Genomic DNA, 19993 nt, shown 5'->3' with positions numbered 1-19993 from the left:
TTTCTGCTTCTCTTCCACTAGAATAGTTGTACAGATGGCCGTCCATGGCCTGGCACTCAGACTGGCATCTGAATTAAGAGCTGACTGTTCCACTATTCATTGCTGCTTCTTGTAGACGCCGGGCACTGACAAGTGATGGGGATCAGCTCCAGTCCGGCTTGACAATAGCGCTCTGTATTTTACTGCTGCGCGCTGGGGGGCTTGTGCCTGTATACACAGCTTCCTTAAGAAACAGGATGCATACGTATATTTGATTTCTAGAACATATTACCGTAGACTAAAATATTAGAAAATTGCATTTTGTACAATTTCTTGTTCAGGCTGGAAACTGTGGAGCCATAGGACTATACAGATGTATATTGAAATTATTGGTGGGTGGGTATAGCTTATTATATAAACGGTATACGGTATTGTATGCACAAACTACAGTGTAAGGATTTGATAGATTGCTATAAGCTATCTATATGCTTAAAGGAGGAGTTTTGTTAAAAATGGGCACAAAGCTGGAAATGGTGTAAATGAATGAGTTCTCTTCATGCTAAGGCCCCACGTGTCGTCTGCGGAAAAAACTGCACTGCAGCACATCGCAGTTCGTCCCGCAGCACTGTAGACAAAGTCTAAAGTCTTTCAACTTTCTGTTTCAATTATACCTATGAGGAAACTGCCGGCGTTTCCATATCTATAATTGACTTGCCGCGATTTCCAAAACCGCACCACTTTTGGAAATCGCAATATGCTCGCAGGGCAGTTTTTATCGCAGTGTGGGCATGGGATTGGCTAGAGTACCATCCACTTTGCTCTGACTGTAAAACGTCAGAATTTTTATAGTGGACAAATTGCGGCCTTTACGCCATGTTGGGCCCTGGCCTCAGGCAGTTCCTCCACCAACGCTGGTGTTTGTGTCGATGACATGCGGACTACCTGCATGTGTTGAAGACTACCTCTGTGTGAACGGCTCCTATGTGACGATTTTTCCACTGTTGGCTGACTCCTTCTTTAGGTTAATGGCCACTGCTTTTCCCATCAGCTCGACCCCCTTAGTCTTATTTTGGGTTGCTTTATACATAGGCCTACTTCAGGTTTGTGTTAGACTATATCAGGTCTTCTTCCTCCTGGTGCTAACATCGCTTACCGATCCGCTTCATCCTCTACTTTCATGAAATAATCTTGCTTTGCTTTGCGTAACGTACATTGCCTCATTGTGTGTTCACATTTTCCTGTGTATATATCTCTAATATCTCTCTATGCCTTGCCCATTATTCTCTTGTGTCTAACAAGTGTTTTGCTTCTTTCTTTTTTTTTTCCTTTCGGTTGCTCCTGTCTTATTGTGACTCTCTAGTTCTAGATCGTTTTACTGTATTTTATGTTTGTATCTACATTTATTTTGCATGCGTAACGTGGCTTTGCCTGGATATTCTGTTTGGTAAGTTCAGAATTTTACGTGTCCTATGCTTCTACATCTCAGGATGCCTTGCTCTATCTTTCTATTGACACACCTTTAGGACAGTTGCTTTTACGTTCTTCCATTCTCTACATCTAACATGCCTAACAGTCTATAAATAAATTCACACTCCTTGTATTATACTAGAGCGCGGTAAGTATCAGATCTTGTGGGCATCCTAAACTACAAGCAGGAGGCCAGATTTATAGGGTGGTGGTCGTTTTTGTATGTCGCATTGGGATTATCTGAATTTACTGAATGTTTGTCTTCCAAAATTCACAGCAACAGCTTGCCCAACTACAAAAAGAGAAGTCTGAGATTCTGAAAAATTTGGCACTTTACTACTTCACTTTTGTGGATGTTATGGAATTTAAGGTAAGTGTGTGACTTAATCTTGTGCTTGATAGCAGTGACTCTTGGCAAACTTGTGTGGCGGTGGCCCAATTTAAAGGGTTTTTCCACTAATAACACTGCCCCCATACAAGGCTTTGAAGTCGGTAGGTCAAACCAACACAGACTCCCCTGTTTTTCACGACTCCTTTGTAAATGGTTGCCAGCTTTGGTCAGTAGGAAGCAATAAAGATTCTCTAATCCATGAGAAAAGCTAGCGATTGAGTTCCTATGAAAGTAAATATGTAGCAAACCATACACCTAATTAATTATCCAATATTAATAATTGTACAATTATAATCATTTTATTTTGAAGATGGAGTCAGTAAACTTTTTACAAACTCTGATTCCACCCAAATTATGGCCACAAATCCACATGTTACTGCTACAGTGTCTGATCTTTGGAGGTGTATTGGGAGTTCCCTATGCTAATGACCTGATGGTGTCACTGCTCCATTTACTTCTATGTGACATCCAAACAGCAGTCCATGTCACATCCATCACTTGGTAGTGAATAGTTCAGTGTCCTCGCCAGCACTTCACGCGAGTTACTAGTAGTAGTATAATTTATTTGCATTAAAAAGTCCTTTTCACCAACCAACCACCAAGTCTAGTTTTAAGTATCTTTCGAAAAGGTGCCATTCCACTGATTCCAACACAGTTGAATTTTTTTTTTCTTTAGCCCCCACCATTCCCGTGCCACAAGTGCAGGAAATTTTGCTGTCTGATGAGGGGCAGGGGGAGTGAATCAGCTATCCAATCAGAGGCAGCCAGTGTCGACGCTTAGAACCACACCCCTTGTCTGCTCCAGCCTGGCACTGCCCCCTGGCAGTACAGAGCCTAAATAGCATCTCAGACATTAAAGGCAACAGCATTGATTTTTTTGGAAACAGTGGAAGCTAGAGCTAAAATTCCAACTGTACCAGAATCAGTGGGACATAGGGGATTAATTCATGTAAAGAGCTGGACTTGTTGGAGGTAGTGAAAGGTCCTCTTTCAAGTGAATACACTGAATCAACCAAACTGCAAAGACTGTATATAGACAGGCAAACAGATCCCATAAGTTTACTAAATATTTTTCCACATCAGAGCTGGCATAGTATTATAAGAGCAAATAGAACAACAGAATCAATGCAGTAACACTGCCCTGTACAGGGACGGGGCATACCATTGCACGTTATGGTAGAGGGGTCAGGCATACTCCAAACAGCTGTGTAAGGGCTGGCCCCCCCACCATTTAGATATTAAGCGATATTAGAGATTGTAGTTGTGCTTACATGTGCTGGGGTTTTCTTGATGCCAGACCTGGGGTTCTGACTCTGGGTCACATGATTGCAACTGGCTCCCTGTTTACTGTCACTCCTGATATGCAGACTACATGTCTAGTCTTGTGACTTTTGGTTGGCTAGTTGTTTATTGATGTGACTGGGATGTTCTCTTATAGTACTTACTCCATTTAGCTTGGATTAAGGTGTACATAATCTTATTCTTCTTTTCAGGATCATGTATGTGAGCTGCTTAACACTATTGATGTGTGTCAAGTTTTCTTTGATATTGTAAGTATACATGAGTTAGGTGATTTTACATAATATATAACACTTGTTCTATAAGCCACGTCCCTTGTGTATAAGTGAATACGCATTGCCAAAATCAGTATTATCATGATTGGACTTTCACGCGCACATTCTGCTGTGGAGTGGGATGTGCAAAAATGCATGCTGAATCTGCACTGACTTCCACATGTTTTACATGCTGATTTTATGCAGATTTTGTTGTGGAATTGTCACAGGTTTCACCCAGTGCTTTGCAAAGAAAGATGTTTGCAATGATAATATCATAACATGGACTATGCTGTGGATTAAGATCACACTAGTCACGTTGGTGACCCTTAAATCTAAGGAGCTTTAATATAAATCCACAGATTTAAAAAAAAAAATAAATAAAATAAAACCTTTAAAAAGGACTGTTCACCAGTCCACCAACTGTTATTCTGGTGCAGACGGGATTTTTTTTCTCCACCCACACCATTCCTGAGCAATCATCACTATTGGTTTCAGCATAAATTGGCTGTCAGGTGGACAGTCCCTGTCTTTTTGTGCTGAAGCCTTTGACTTCCCAACTGCCAGTAGAGTATTATTGTGCTGAGACAGCAATGATTGCTCAGGTACGGGACTACAGAAAAAAAATCCATATAAGAATATATATATATATATATATAGATATAGATATAGATATAGATATATATATATATATATATATATATATAGATAGATATATATATAGATATATATATGTCTAAATAGATATTTTTATTATTTGTTTATTATTTAGAGAGAAATAATATAAAAAAAAATGACCCATCCCTTATTAGTTTACCCCTTTTTTTCTGTGTTCGTCTTTAACTCCAACCATTTTCTGTTTTATTTCTGCAGACTGTCAACTTTGATTTAACCAAGAACTACTTAGATTTGATCATAACCTACACTACTCTAATGATAATGCTTTCTCGTATTGAAGAAAGGAAAGCAATTATAGGACTGTACAACTACTCTCATGAAATGACTCATGGGGCCAGGTATGTGCGTAGCATTGTGTCTAATATCGGGCTTTCTTCATAGGGTCTATACTCCGCCACTATATTTATCACATAGGGGGAAAGGACAGACTGCTCTTTTAAACTGGGGATTCTAGGTTTTATTGCAAATCATGATGATTTCATTGTATTCCTGCTTTGTTATTCCTCTAGTGATCGAGAGTACCCTCGGCTTGGACAGATGATTGTAGACTATGAAAATCCTCTAAAAAAGATGATGGAAGAGTTTGTACCCCATAGTAAGGTTGGTGTAATTTAGTTAAAAATTGAATTTCTGCTGAACTTTTGCCTCACATGCTAATACAAATTTCACTTACAAATGGAGATTCCTAGTAATCTGTGGTATCCTAGTAAACATTATACAAAGGTTTGCAGGTTACCTGATGGGCGTAGAGTGAAGTCAATGGGGGACGGAAGCCACTTAAATACAAAGTAATGTGCCATTTCAGCCGTGGGGTGTGTGATTCAGAACCACAATCCTAGGCAGCCAATATCACAGCTCAGAATCACATCCCTTTCCTGCCCTTGTCTGACACCACCTTCCTGGCAGTACAGAGCCTCAATAGCATCTTGGGCACCAAAACTAACAGCATTGATTGCTTGGGAATGGTTGGGACTAGAGAAAAAATTTCTAACTGTGCTGGAATCAGTAGAGAAGCAACTATTAAATGTTGCAAAGAACTGAACTTGGTGGGGGTGAAAGGTCATCTTTAATAGATAACTGGCTTAAAGTTCTCCCTAACAGCGATTTTACGAAGATAATGCGAGGGAAAGTCTGTACATGTTTGCATTGCTAATGCACAGATGTAGCAGTTGCCAAAGAGGTGAAGGGTCATTTCAAATAGATTTTTGTCTCTCAATTTTATACTACTTAGAGAAGGGGTGCCCAATACGTCGATCGCGATCTACTGGTAGATCGCAAAGGACGTATGGGTCGATCGCGGGATGCAGGGATCCCCGGTGTCTGCTTCTTCACAGTGCAGACTGAGAATCATCTCCGGACACTGGCAGGCTGGGGCTGCGGCAGCCCTGCCTGCCAGTGTCTGTAGATGACTCTCAGCCTGCGCTGTGAAGAAGCAGACACTGGGGATCCCTGGGCAGCCACAGAATGCCGCTGTCTTGCTCTCGTGATCTGCCCACCCACAGACACGCCCGCCCACAAGCCCACCCGGTCCCGCCCATAGGTCCGCCTGAAGATAGGGCAGGTCGCTTCTTTTCTCCGCTAGCAGCAACCCGCCGCTAGTGGAAAAAAGAAGCCTGGCGGTCTGCATAGACCACCATTGTAAGGGGAGGTTTTTGACGCGAAATCCGCTGTCAAAAACCTCCCCTGGGCTCACGTGTGAACGAGCACTTAGAGTATCACATTTATTGCTATTAAAAAAACTTTGAGCTTTGATTTGAGCTTGCATTGCAGTAGTTTATAGTCCATATAAAAATGACCTTCCTGACTGTGTCTTTTAACTAGTTTGGTATATTTAGATAGTTATTGATACTGCGATTTTGGAAACATATGATAACTGAAATTCTCAGCTTTCACATGACACCAGAATCATTGTCATAGGGCTGGACGATTATAACCTAAATCCAAATCTCAATTAATCAGGCATTTTACCTCGATTATGATTAAATGATTATTTAGCGCAGCCCCTTTTACAGTATAAGTAAGTATTGTGCAAACCTTGCAATTCTGATTTGCACCTGTTTGGTCCAAATGAAACTGCAGGTCGAATCTTGCAAAAACCAAACGCACATGAACAAAATCGTGTATTTTTCGATTGTCAATCCTTAGACTGCCTTATAAAACTGGAGATTTAGCTATTTGAATGGCACCCCTCCCTGACTTTTAACACCATTGACTATGATGGGTCCATTCTGTTAAAGTGAAAAAGTTTGACTTGCATCACTTTTTTTTTTTTTTTGTCGAGTGATTTTCGGCAGTCACTGTGACAGTCACCAAATGAAAATGCCAACTCAGATTTGATCATAGCTTAAAGAGGACCTTTCATCAGATTGCGTACAGGCAGTTCTATATACTGCCTGAAAGTTGACAGTGTGCTGAATTCAGCACACTGTCGGCTTCCCCGATCTGTGCCCCGGGTAAAGCGCTATTAGTCCTGGTACCGTAGCGCTTTACAGTCAGAAGGGAGTTTCTGACACTTAGCCAGGGGCGTCCTTCTGCCCAGCAGCGCCTATCGCGCTGTACTGTGGAGCGGGGAGGAACACCCCCTCCCTCTGCTCACACAGCTCGTCCATAGACGAGTATTATTAGGATGGCGGAGGAAGCATTCCTCCCCGCTCCACAGTACAGCGCAATAGGCGCTGCTGGGCAGAAGGGCGCCCCTGGCTAAGTGTCAGAAACTCCCTTCTGACTGTAAAGCGCTACGGTACCGGGACCGATAGCGCTTTACCCGGGGCACAGATTGGGAAAGCTGACAGTGCGCTGAATTCAGCGCACTGTCAGCTTTCCAGCAGTATATAGAACTGCATGTGCCCAAAGGTCCTCTTTAAGGGTTTTCCTAAGGATAAGGAAGTAAAATTGGTTAATATAAGTTTCTTACAAACATTTTTACCAAATACTCCCCTACACAGCAGCTTAAAGAATAATCTGTATTTTGCACCGCCTTGCAGGCCATGTTTTTTGTGTACTGAAATAGAATTTCTTGAGAAACATACAGTCTAATACTTGACCGTATAGCTCCTTAACAATGAAGTGATATGTATACTGCATCTCCACCGAGATATATTTGGATTAATAAAAGTTTGTTTCTTTTTATCAAAGACTTTTCTGTGTCTTTTTGTGGGTTTGATAATTTTCCATCTTGGATTATCTTTTTTGCCTTCAATAAGAAATCTGAAATGGAAACCCATTATAGTCATTGGCTTCCACATCCCTTCTGTCAGGCCATAATTTCCTGACTTGATGAACTTGATTATTGCTGTATGAGTATGCCAGTCTTTGTTCTGTAATGCAGAGATTTACATTCTCTTTTATGTTTTCTTTCTCTCCTTTGTTTAGTCATTGTCAGATGCCCTAATTTCACTTCAGATGGTGTACCCTCGAAGAAATCTTTCAGCAGAACAGTGGAGAAATGCCCAACTTCTCAGTCTCATTAGTGCCCCAAGTACAATGCTGAACCCCGCGCAGTCAGACACGGTACAGAACTAGATCACTTTATGTATTCCTTATAAATAAAATCCAGACCACATTGCATGTCAATTTTAGTGACCATTCTTCCTGTCATAAGGGTGTGTACCTACATGTCGGTCGCTGATTGGACAGTTTCCTATTGCGTACAGACACAACCCCAACCATCTGGGGTCTCACAGGTCTGCATCTCCCATCTCGGTACACATGTAACACCAAAAAATGTTTTCCATTATCCACCTGCGGCAACAGGGATAATGATAGGCTGAGCAGACATTCACTGAGTATCGAGATGAGACCTACTAGTACAGACCAGCAGTCAGAAACTAAGGCTAAATTCACACCTGCGCCTGTATTCCATTCAGTGTTTCCGTTCCCACTTAAAAAATGCTTTTTTGGGGGAATAAACCTGTTGGACCCATTATAGTCTATAAGGTCTATGGGCAACCACTTCTTAAGCGGATTAGGTTACCATACTCTGGGTCCCCAAGTGCACCTGAAGAATGGAAACCCAGGCGCTGGTGTGAACCTGGCATAAACAATGAGTATTGGTTGTTTTATTTTATTAACACACTTAGCCCACTGCCACCAAATGTTTGTTGGATTGAAGAAGCTCCTTTTTCAGTCATTATGTATCTATCCCCCAATATCCAAATAATTCTTCTATTACATTATTTAGTTATTGCTTTTTTATTTTATGCTTTTATTTATTTTTTGTTCTGAGTCCTCCTGTTCGGGGATAAATGCAGAGGTCTCTGACTTCCTGTTTGATGGACTTTGATGGTCTCTGACTTCCTGTTTGATGGACTTTGATGGTCTCTGACTTCCTGTTTGATGGACTCTACCACATAGACCAAACCAGACTGTACCACAAAGATTCTCCACAGGGACAGGCAGAAACTTCTGTCACTCCTCTATAATTCACCAGCTGGCGGCTATATACTTCTAGACTCTAGAATTATTTAGGAAAATCTAGAGTAGGTAGATGTAGTACAGTCTCTAGCTGGCTATGTGATGTTGAGACTGATTGCGAAGAAAAATATGGGCCCCCAGTTTGTCCAACCAGGAGTCAAGAAGCTGCTGGATTTCAAGAATATAAAGGCAGCATATTTTTTTTTTCTCTGTTTTTGTTTAAAGAGACATTGCATTTAAAAGAGCTCTTACACTAGGTTTATACTAGCTTCGGGCTTTCCGTTGTTCTGGTTTATCAGAGGACCGGAACACTGGATAGGCACATACAGTGCAACGATGGACCCTATTAACGATAATTGGATCCGTTTGGTGTCTGGTCTTTAAAACTGAAACCGCCAGAAGAAAAAGTCAGAGACTTCTTCATCCGGCTGTTTTTGACTGGCATTGTGATGGTAGTGAATGGTAGGATGTGAATGTCGCCTAAATAAAGTAGTTACATAGTTTGCTTGTTCTTCCTTCAGATGCCTTGTGAATATCTTTCACTGGATGCAATGGAAAAATGGATCATTTGTAAGTAACAATCTTTTACTGAAGTTTCTTTATATTGGTGCTTTCTCCACATCAAGGGTTTATTATACTGCTCATGCAACAGTTTTTTTTTTTTTTTTTTTTCTTTAAAAAAGTTGTGTTTTGAATAGACTTCAGGAGAATTCCAAAAGAAGAAATTTTGATCTCTCCATGAAAGCCCCAATCCTGTCCTGGTTATGAAAGGGTTAAAAGAATGACACTGTCACAATAATTGTAATTGGTGTCCTGTATGACTGTGGTCTCGTGTTTGGTTCCTTCTCAGTTGGATTCATACTGTGCCATGGAATACTAAATACAGACGCTACCGCGCTCAATCTGTGGAAGCTCGCCCTGCAGAGCAGCTCTTGTCTTTCCCTCTACAGAGATGAAGTTTTTCATATCCATAAGGCGGCAGAAGATCTTTTTGTTAACATCAGAGGGTATGTCAGTAGTTCTTTACTTTGTAAACAAGGTCCATTGTGGGCAAATGATAGGCCGTGATCTGCCAGTAGACCTCGTAGCCGAGACTTGTAGATCTTAATGTTGAGTCACAATGTGGTTTTGGTTTTGAACCAAGAAATGGGGAGATGGCCTACTTTGTGTTCCTAAAATATTATTATTATTAATAAAAATAATAATAATTTTATTTTTTAATGAGTTTCAAGATTCCTACTAACTTGTTTGTGTTTCTGTTTTAGTTACAATAAGCGAATTAATGACATCCGAGAATGTAAGGAAGCCGCAATTTCACATGCGTAAGTAAAAGTTATTGTAGCTCTACTTTTTCATAAATTTTTTGCAAAATTTTTTAAATTTTGTCCTTTACTTAATAAGCACATCTTGTGTTCTTACTATTGAACTGTTAGTTTAGTCGGTTGCAAAGGGACAGCAGAGTATACTTTAAAGGGATTGTCCTACTAATAAATATAATTTATTCTGTACAGCAGAAGACGTTTGCCTTTTATATGATGATAAAAAAATGTTCCTATGAAAAGTTGACATTAAGGTACTTAAATAGTATGGTGCCACCTGGTGTTCAAAGTATATAGTTACGTGGACATCCAACAAATGAGCTGAGAGCTGCTGGACACATGCTTAGTCATGGTTCACACAGTCTTCCTTTTTTTTAATTAATGAAAATTACAGTTTCTTAATTTTGTAATTTTTCTTTTTCTTTTAATATTTCCTGATGTGATAAAACAAAAGTTATAAAGTGTTTATATTTTAGTATTTACCACTGTTGGCCACTAGAGGGAAGATCTCCTTTGCACGGTATCAATGCACTACACAGTACACACATTATTTCTAGTTGCTCAAGGACCTTTGAAAGCCTTATCTAAGGTCCTTAAGCAATCACAGTGACACAGCTACACTTGACCCTTACAAAAAGTCAAATCTCCTTAAGCAAATAGATATTCAGCATGGGAGATGTTAGAACGGGAGCCAATCCTAAGGGCTGTGTGTGTTAACAGAGTACACACTTGATGCTCCCTGTAGTGGTCAACAGTGGAGAATGTTAAAAATTATTTTGTTTTTAATGAAATGTGCAAAAAATAAAAAGCCAGAAAAATCCTAAAATTAATAACCAGCCATTTACATTCTTGAAACTTTTATTTTTTGACATACTTAAATGTTTCTGGCTGGGAGAGGTTTTCGGTAAAATTAGGGCAATACTTTTAAGGGACGCTGGCTTTACTACATCTGCCTGCAAACACATCTCCTGTACTGGTGCAGATGGTATTTAGGATGTATAAATGTACAAGCTTTCATAGGCATGGTCACTTTTATTCTCTATTTTTTTTATTTAGTGGTGCCACACACAGAGAAAGGCGCAAATTCTTAAGGTCTGCACTGAAGGAGCTGGCCACTGTCCTTTCTGACCAACCTGGTTTACTTGGGCCAAAGGTATGTTTGTAAACCTGTTAACACTATAGTGTAGTGCATTCATTCCGAGTAACATGGCTTTAAGAATACCTTCCATGTTATCAGGCACATGCGGTTTTATATAATTTTTTCCAGATGTGTCCCTGGACTGAAGATATTGGTACTGCTACCGATGTCTGGCCACTGTCAGAGGGGCGTTCCTGACAGTCTAGCTGAATGTGATGAACACCCCGCTCCCTGACAGTACTGTCCATAGCTTTGTATTGGCAGAGGGGGCGTTCCTTAAAGCCCAGTGATGATGCTGGGCTGTGAGGGACACCCCTCCTGACTGTACTCATCCATAGACTAGTACTGGCTGATGTTCATCACCGCTCAGCATCATTGCTGTGCGGTAATCACGCCCCCTCTGACAGTACAAGGCTATGGACAGTACTTTCAGGGGGGCATTCCTCAGCCCAGCTAGACTGTCAGGAACACCCTTCTGATAGTGTCCAGACATCGGTAGCAGTACCAATATCTCAAGCCCTGGGACACATAACTGGAAAGCCGGCAGTGCGCTGAATTCAGCGCATTGTTGGCTTTCTAGCAGTATATAAAACCACATGTGCCCAAGATCCTCTTTAATGGTGGTTATTCATACTTTAACACACTTACCAATATATTGTGTTTTGCACATTGGCATTGATATCCAGCTTTATCACGCCAGCAGAAGCCCAACTTTCCATCACTGCACCCTCACTTCTGATCAGATATCATCTTCATGTTTAGATTTTCTTTGCTTTCTTTCCCCTTCCTATGTTTTGCTATCAGTGCCATGATGACAGCGTTATATGGGCGGTTAGAGGCAGTACCATCTCTGCTTGCTGGGAGAACAGTGTAACTATCTTCCCTTCTATCTTCCTAAAAAACCTAAGATGACCACAAGTATGCAGATATGGCACTGTCATCTTCTCTAGTATAACTGTATGACAGGGGCTTGTATAATCCTCAGCAGTGAGTGTGATAAGAATGTCTGTCTCCTCCATGAAAAGCTTGTGTGATACAGTAAATTCTGTTGCTTCTTTGGGTGATGAATAAGTCCTCATAGACATTGCCACTTGTACGTACAAATAGAAGAATATGGATAAAACTGCTTGAACTAGCTACAATCCAATATCCTGACCACAGAATTTGTTTTGCATGAGCCTCAAAAACCGCCTCCCAACTCTCCCATTAATTTCAATAGGAGTCAGGCAGACTTTTTTTTTTTTTTCTTAAACCTCTAGCTGTTTTTTTCACCTAGTGGACTAAAGCATCATGATCTATCTTCAGGCAGGTTTTGCTTTGTAAATCACACTGCATCGGCATCCAGTCGTGCACTCCACATTAGGCCCAAATGAATGGGCCTAGTCGGGAAGGAGTGTCTTCAGGCACATGTCGCGAGGTGATTCACTTCAATGGGAATTATGAAGCGGAATGCATCTGAAGATCAAGCACGACACTTTTCTGCTAGCTGAAAAATTCAGCTAGTGGTAAAAATCAGCGTCCCCTTGAAACGAATGGGAGGCAGAATCCAGGTGAAATTTGGGCCTGTGAACATACCCTTAGGGGCAGTTCACATATAAGAATGTGACTCGAATTTGGGTCTGGATTCCGCCCCTGAACCAGCGGCAGCTCCCACCCATACTCTGCTTCCCATTGTGTTCAATGGGAGGCAGAGATGGAAGTAGAACATTGAAAAAAAAAAATAAGCACGCTGCTCGATCTGGCCACAAATGCCACAGTTCGAGACTCCCTGCTTATTAGTCCCATTCATCTGAGTCTAATCAGAGGTGAAATGCTGGTGTCCTCCATCGGCATCTGGCTGCAGGCAAATGGAAAATGAAGAAGAATTCCTCTTCATTTTCTACTGTGTCAACAGCCCCTTCGAAGTCAAAGATAAAGAAACCAATATAATTGCCACACAGGAGAAGCGCCATTTATCTGGCGCAGTGTCTGACCCCCTGCCGGTGTAATGATATGGAAAGGGAAGAGCGCCTGTAATGGCTGTGTTTGTGCACTTTTTCCTGGTTTTCATTTCATCAGAAAAACATTTTGTAATTTGCTCACTACTTTCTTTGTACCTGTTCGGTTTCCTCTTCCCATGACACTTTCTCAGTAAGTACTTCTGTTTACCTATAATGAAATCTAACGCATTTGCTTTCTTTCTCTCAAGGCTCTTTTTGTATTCATGGCTTTGTCATTTGCTCGAGATGAAATCATTTGGCTGCTCCGGCATGCAGATAACATTCCAAAGAAGGTGGCAGACGATTTTATGGATAAGTGAGTCACTTTTGTGTTCTCCATTGCGTGGTTGCATGCATAATCTACGGTAATGGGTATTTGTTGAAGAGTGATGTGGAAAACTCATAGCGGGGTAAATCGATCACAGTTTAACTGCTTGAAAGGAAAGCAGATTGCTTCACCATCAATGTAGTGAGCCAGTCATAGCCACATGGCAAGGAAAGAAATATCTTTCAGAGCAGGGTGTGATGGTAAGGCTACATTCACACTGTGCTTGTAGTGTCTGTTCACTGTATGTGCTGGATGAGTGCCAGGTACCTTTACAGTATCCTTCTTTACATGAGACAGACATGCTGTTGGCCTCCATGGAGGTGACTAAGCAGTGAATCTACGGGTTAGTTCACATGGGGTTCCGTGTGAACACATTCCGTCGCGGCTGCTAAGATGGGATGCGGGTGCAGTGCACTGGCATCCCATCGCGACTTTCCGCTCCGAATTAGGCTCAAATGAATGGGCCTAGTCCAGAGGGTGGTGTCGCGAGGCGGACACCGTGGATGAATCAGCCACGGAATCCGCCTGAAGAAAGGGCAGCTCACTTCTTTTTTCCGTGAACAGGAACAAACTGCTCACGGAAAATGAAATGACCAGCTCCCAATGATTTCAATGGGAGGTGGCAGGATTTTGACGCGGACTCCGTGTTAAAATCCTGATCATTTTGCCCCGTGTGAACTAGCCCTAAGGCTACACAGCAAGGGGCTACGAAACATCTTGTATAGTCAGAAATCTCAGTATAACGCTATGATCATCACCATTAATGAAAGTGAATGTAGTCACATTGCCACAACATGGGCATAAAAAAAAAATCCATAAGTTTGTATACCATTTTGTCATGGTATCCTATATTTGTCATGGTATCCTATAGGGGTCAAACTCCTAACCCAATCCATATTACTCTGGCGGGAAAATTTCATAGCGGTCTCTGCTTTGTGGGTTTCCGTCTTCTGCCTGAGAAACCCTGACAGGAGACGGAAACCCGGCAGTGAGTGTCTGCCTGTGAGCGTCTTCTGGTCTCTGCGGCTAAACTTTTTTTTTTTTTTTTTTTTCTAACCGGACACAAAGTCCTGCGTGTCCGGCTAAAAAAATAAATAAAAACTGTTTCAGCACGGAGACCAGAAGGTGCTCACGGGCGGACACTTTGCAAACCGATTCAAATGAATGGGTTTGAAAAGTGACTGCTGGTTTCCGTCTCCTGTCCAGTTTCTCCGGCAGAAGACCGAAACCTGCAAAGCGGAGACTGGGCGCAGGTGTGAACCCACCCTCACTGGTGTTTACTGTTTACAGGTTCAGTATACTAGGCGTTACAAGAGTGACATTTTGGTTTATGTCTCTGTATAGTATTGAATAGTGGATGTTTTAAGAACTATGGAAACTTGATGCTCCATCTCAATGATATGATCTTATGTGAAGAATACTGAAAACCATGTCAATCAGTAATTTAGTATTAAAGCTTAGTGTAACAATATTAAATTGTTTGTCTCTTCCACGCAGACATATAGCAGAGCTCATATTTTATATGGAAGAACTGCGAGCACATGTCAGGAAATATGGCCCAGTGATGCAGAGGTATTATGTGCAGTACCTGTCTGGCTTTGATGCGGTGGTCCTGAATGAACTGGTACAGGTAAGAGATTCTCTTACTCGCCTCTTTCTTCCTGTAGAACGCGTTCTGCATATGTGAACTACAGGAAGCTATAGATTTCTTATGTTTCATCTTTCATATGCTACGAAGATTGCAGTTCTAGCTATGACAAAATTGGAGACTCGACCAGTGATATCTCCAGTTTTGTCATATTTAGAACCACTGTTCTAGATGGTATGAAACCAGAGATACAGCTATGTGAAGTGATCAGCCCCAGCTTCAAAAGTATAGTTAGGAGGGACAATGCCTGGAAATATTAAGCTTATCAATGCATTCCCTGCACTGGATAAACTTTATTACTAATATATAGGCAGGGTCCCCATGCTAAGCTTTGCAGTGTGCAGATGGGGAGGTTGGATGTTTTGTCTCTCCGACCAATTCTTGGTCATAGAACGGACCCTGCTCAGTTGGTGATGTCGCATAGAGCCAGCAGGGAAGACTGCACCCTGATGCAGATGTAATGGTCAGGACTCTAGGTGACCAATATATATATATATATATATATATATATATATATATATATATATATATATATATATATATATATATATTAGTAATAAAGCTTATCCAGTGCAGGGAAAGCATTAATAAGCTTTATTTTTTTTCCCTTCAATAACCTCTTTTTATGCCTGCTAATTCTGTATGCACGTTTTCTTTTATACATACAAAAAATATAACTATAGCTAAAGAAACAGCTCATTGGAGAACTTAAAGAGGTTGTCCCACAAAATGCAGTTATCCCCAGGACAGGTGGTAAGTGCAAAATTGGGGACTCCAAATTACTCATTTTGAATAGAGCAATAGATGTGCGTAAGGCCCGGTATACATCTGCACATGGGTTTCTGTTGGGGTGGTCTGCTTATAATGAATCTTCTGCCCCATTATGGACACTTTTCAGAAAAGTGGTGTGTGGTTCTAAAAAACCCAAAAAGTTGGAGTTCTGTTGTGCTTTCATTCGTCCATTCTCCTCCTCACTAGAGGACCCAGCGCTCGGACCCCACGCTTGGACCTCCAGTGATGCGACAGGATATGGGTTAAGTGTCTTTAATGGGATATCCCCTTTAAGACCATTTTCATCACTCTGCCCCATGTGTTTATAATAGTTATAAGCACCCCCTTGGTGTGATCCAGCAGGCAGACTCCCATCTGTCTCTGATTTGGGTTTATTAAGGAACAGATGGGGTTGAGTATAACTGCAGGATTATCCCACACAAGCTTTTCTCGTAGTCTCTATCCGGCAATACACACTTCTGCACCGAGCGCAGTGTCCAAACCTGTAGGTTTTGCTTCGCCATTTGCTTTATGTGAGACAAATGATCCTTTGGCGTTTCAGTGTAATTGCAAAATAATGAACGATGTACAAGCTGAAAATCATATTTATCAACCTGCAGAATGTAGAATTTTTGTAGTAGTTCTTTTGCTCCTTAAAGAGGACTTTCACCAATTCTAGTTCTTAACTCCACTGATTCCAGTACAGTTGAAATTTCTCTCTAGCCCTCCACAGTTCCTAAGCAATAAGTGCGTTTAGTTGATGTGCTATATATGCTCTATACTTTCAGGTGGGAGGTGTCAGGCAGGGGGGTGGCTTAACATCACACCTCTTGTCTGCTCCTGTCTGACACCGCACACCTGACAGAGTATAAATAAAAAATCGTGCACCAAAACTAACAGCATTGATTGCTTAGGATGGTGGGGGCTAGAGAGAAAAAAAATTCCAACTGTGCTGGAATCAGTGAAAGTGCAGGCCCTATTAAAGGATGTAAAGAACTGGACTTGTTGGAAGTGGTGAAAGGTCCTCTTTAATATTTAGATCTGGGATCCGAAAGCATCTGCTGGTTTTCTAGAGCCCTATTACAGAGCATCCTGCCTTCTAGTCTAGCAAATGGGTCTCAATGTAATACAAAGAGGCATGGCACACACAAAACATAATTTTACACTTTGGACAGCAGAGGGCGCTGTGGTGTCATGATCTGCTTGCAGCCCTCAGGGTAAATAACTACGGGAAGTTCTTCTCTCCGTATTCCTTTTGGCTTGTTTAGGTTGTCAGATTTCCTTACACATGTTTTATGCTTCAAATGGCTAGCAATAACAGATCAGTAAGTTCTAAACACAAGTAAAATACCTCATTTTAGGATTTGCACTATAAGAATTAGCATGGGTCTGGGTGTTTAGCGGATATAATAGTTGTACATATTAGGCCACTAGGTAGCTTTCTGATACAAGGGAATCCGTACACTACCTCCTGTTATTGCAGTAAGTCATATAATCTATACAAAACACCTTGTGTATCTCACCTGAATAATAAAGCTTTTCCGTTGTCGCTGCATTTACAACATCTGCCGTGTTCTTTTCACTCTAGAATCTCTCTGTATGTCCCGAGGATGAATCCATCATCATGTCCTCCTTCGTAAACACAATGACGTCACTAAACGTAAAACAAGGTAAGGCGTACAGTAGACTTACACAAATTGTGTTGTTGCCAGTCACCTCTCTGGTACCGGCGCCTATGTGTCAGAATGGTTACAGCCTTGAGATAAGTGGGAACGGCATCTTGTGAGACATTTATAGCATATTTTTTAGAAAGGCCATAAATGTCTCAGATGGCAAAGCTTTGCAGGTGTAATATATTCAATCTACTTTATTCTTATTTGTAGTGGAAGATGGAGAGGTTTTTGACTTCAGGGGGATGAGACTGGACTGGTTCAGGTTGCAGGTAATTTACCTTTTTAATCTGGTTTCTTCTTGTTATACAAATGCTTTACATGAGTGGTAAGGTGATGTTCAGACATGGCAGATTTCTTAATACTTATAGTTACAATCTTGCAAGGGAAAGTTTAAAATTCCATCACATTTTTTGGTGCAAAATTGTGCCCCGAGCTAAGCCAACTCATAGGTGGTATGAATTTAACCTAGACAGTTTAAAAGTAGTCGGTGACCAAAACCGAGCACGTGAACCGGCCCCTCAGATAGATAGATTAGGACCATTTGAAACAGAATTTTTCCCTAATGATTCGGTGTCTCCATTGCAAAGACTTTGGTGTTTTTGTCAATATGCAAGTGAGCTCTTTGCATTGCAGTCGCTCCAGAGAGATGAATGACAATGCTGTTGTTGCTCAAAGGAGCTCATGACCCTAATCTATCTATCTGCCGAGCTGGGTTGATATGCTGATGAGGTTCTGATGACAGAATCAGATTTATCAGTATTGGTTTGCACCGTCTAAAAATTTAAAAAACCAAAATAAACCCAGACCAAACGTAACTATCAAAAATATTAATTTTATTAATATAAAAAATACACAAACATGTAAACATAAATAACAATTAATGGAGGAGCTGAAGTACCCACAGAATTGAGCAGGTAGGAAGGTGGTATATAGAAATGTATACAATCAGCCAGGGTGCCAAACATGCCACAACAGTAAGTATAAAACCCCACATATGCAAAAAATAAGAGTGAACAACAAATGCCTGAGTGAATGTGAAGACAAAATAATAAATCATCACAGATCTGCAACGTGCAACTCTTAATGGAAATGGTGAACAAACAATGAGGTAAGTATATAAGTTACTGAGAACTGCAAAAAGTATATAAGTCACCACAATATAAAGGCATGGATGGAACCCCCCATATAAAGCCGTTACCTATACCACATACCCGACCGGCATACACCGACCGGTGTATGCTGGTCGGGTATGTGGTATAGGTAACGGCTTTATATGGGGGGTTCCATCCATGCCTTTATATTGTGGTGACTTATATACTTTTTGCAGTTCTCAGTAACTTATATACTTACCTCATTGTTTGTTCACCATTTCCATTAAGAGTTGCACGTTGCAGATCTGTGATGATTTATTATTTTGTCTTCACATTCACTCAGGCATTTGTTGTTCACTCTTATTTTTTGCATATGTGGGGTTTTATACTTACTGTTGTGGCATGTTTGGCACCCCGGCTGATTATATACATTTCTATATACCACCTTCCTACCTGCTCAATTCTGTGGGTACTTCAGCTCCTCCATTAATTGTTATTTATGTTTGTTTGTGTATTTTTTATATTAATAAAATTTATATTTTTGATAGTTACGTTTGGTCTGGGTTTATTTTGGTTTTTTATGCTTAACACTGCCCTGGCTGCATTGTTATTCAGTCTGTTTATCATTTCCGTCTAAAAATTTGACAGATCCTTAGCCCTGCCTTAATGTATACTATATATGATATCGTATTTATTGAAGACTCAAGGCTAGAGCTACACGGCACCCTAGCATGTCCTTTGTGACAAAAATAAAGGGATTCTATCAGAAACCCTTTTTACAGTGAGTACACGTAGGAATAGCCTTAAGAGAAGGTTATTCTTCTCTTTCCTTTATTATTCTGATCTGCACCGCTGTGCCTTAGAAATATTTTCTTTCTTCTTTATGTAAATGAGTTATCTCGCAGCACTGGGGGCGTCCCCAGTGCTGCTTGAAAACTCTCCAGTGATGGCCTGTCTTCTTCACTGCCATTTTCTCATGCGATTCTCTTCTCTGAGTCCAAAAAGCGCCAACTGCGCATGTCCGACGGCCATTTTCCTGTGGCCCAAACGGGAGAGTCAGAATAATAAAGGTAAGAGAAGAAGAACCTTTCTTACAGCTATTCCTACGTGTATTCACTGCAAAAAGGGTCTCTAATGATAGATTTTTAATTGAAATTTCATAAGTGTGTTGGTAATAATTACCTTTGTATTACAAAAGGCATTTTCTTATACATTTCTTATTGTCCTCCGCCTTCTCCTGCACTGATCTTGGTTCCTGAATACGCTGTTCACATCTGTACTCTGCTTACAGTTTCAGCCCATTGAAGTCTATGGAGAGAGGAGGGGGAGGATAAGCAGAAGTATGACACATTTACTACTACTTGCACAAATGATTTATGACATATTATAATAAAGGTTTACATACATTTTTAATTTAGCCTCAATGGTAAAACAATCTATATGCGTTGAAATTGTAACGTGTGTAATATATACATAATTAGAGATGAGCGAGTACTATTCCAAACTCCCGTTTTGAATAGCACGCACCCATAGGAATGAATGGACGCAGCCGGCGCACAGGGGGT

General features: G+C 40.9%; 1 protein-coding gene across 6 annotated transcripts in view; it reads left to right on the top strand.

Annotated features, from left to right (window-relative positions):
- Positions 1–19993, top strand: part of NCKAP1 (NCK associated protein 1) — a 71114-nt gene that overhangs the window by 26145 nt on the left and 24976 nt on the right. For 3 of the 6 annotated variants that reach the window (XM_075283795.1, XM_075283794.1, XM_075283792.1), the window contains 13 exons: positions 1724–1816; positions 3331–3387; positions 4264–4406; positions 4578–4668; positions 7441–7578; positions 9003–9051; positions 9332–9488; positions 9747–9803; positions 10857–10953; positions 13127–13233; positions 14743–14875; positions 17253–17334; positions 17548–17606. In XM_075283795.1, the coding sequence (XP_075139896.1) occupies positions 1724–1816; positions 3331–3387; positions 4264–4406; positions 4578–4668; positions 7441–7578; positions 9003–9051; positions 9332–9488; positions 9747–9803; positions 10857–10953; positions 13127–13233; positions 14743–14875; positions 17253–17334; positions 17548–17606 (1263 nt within the window). Of the gene's footprint in view, positions 1–1319; positions 1424–1723; positions 1817–3330; positions 3388–4263; positions 4407–4577; positions 4669–7440; positions 7579–9002; positions 9052–9331; positions 9489–9746; positions 9804–10856; positions 10954–13126; positions 13234–14742; positions 14876–17252; positions 17335–17547; positions 17607–19993 lie in introns of those variants that run through there. The other 3 variants (XM_075283796.1, XM_075283793.1, XM_075283797.1) reach the window with 2 other exon arrangements.

Source organism: Leptodactylus fuscus, chromosome 8, assembly GCF_031893055.1.
Source record: "Leptodactylus fuscus isolate aLepFus1 chromosome 8, aLepFus1.hap2, whole genome shotgun sequence".
Taxonomy (NCBI): domain Eukaryota; kingdom Metazoa; phylum Chordata; class Amphibia; order Anura; family Leptodactylidae; genus Leptodactylus; species Leptodactylus fuscus.
This window is presented reverse-complemented; position numbering and strand designations above follow the sequence as displayed.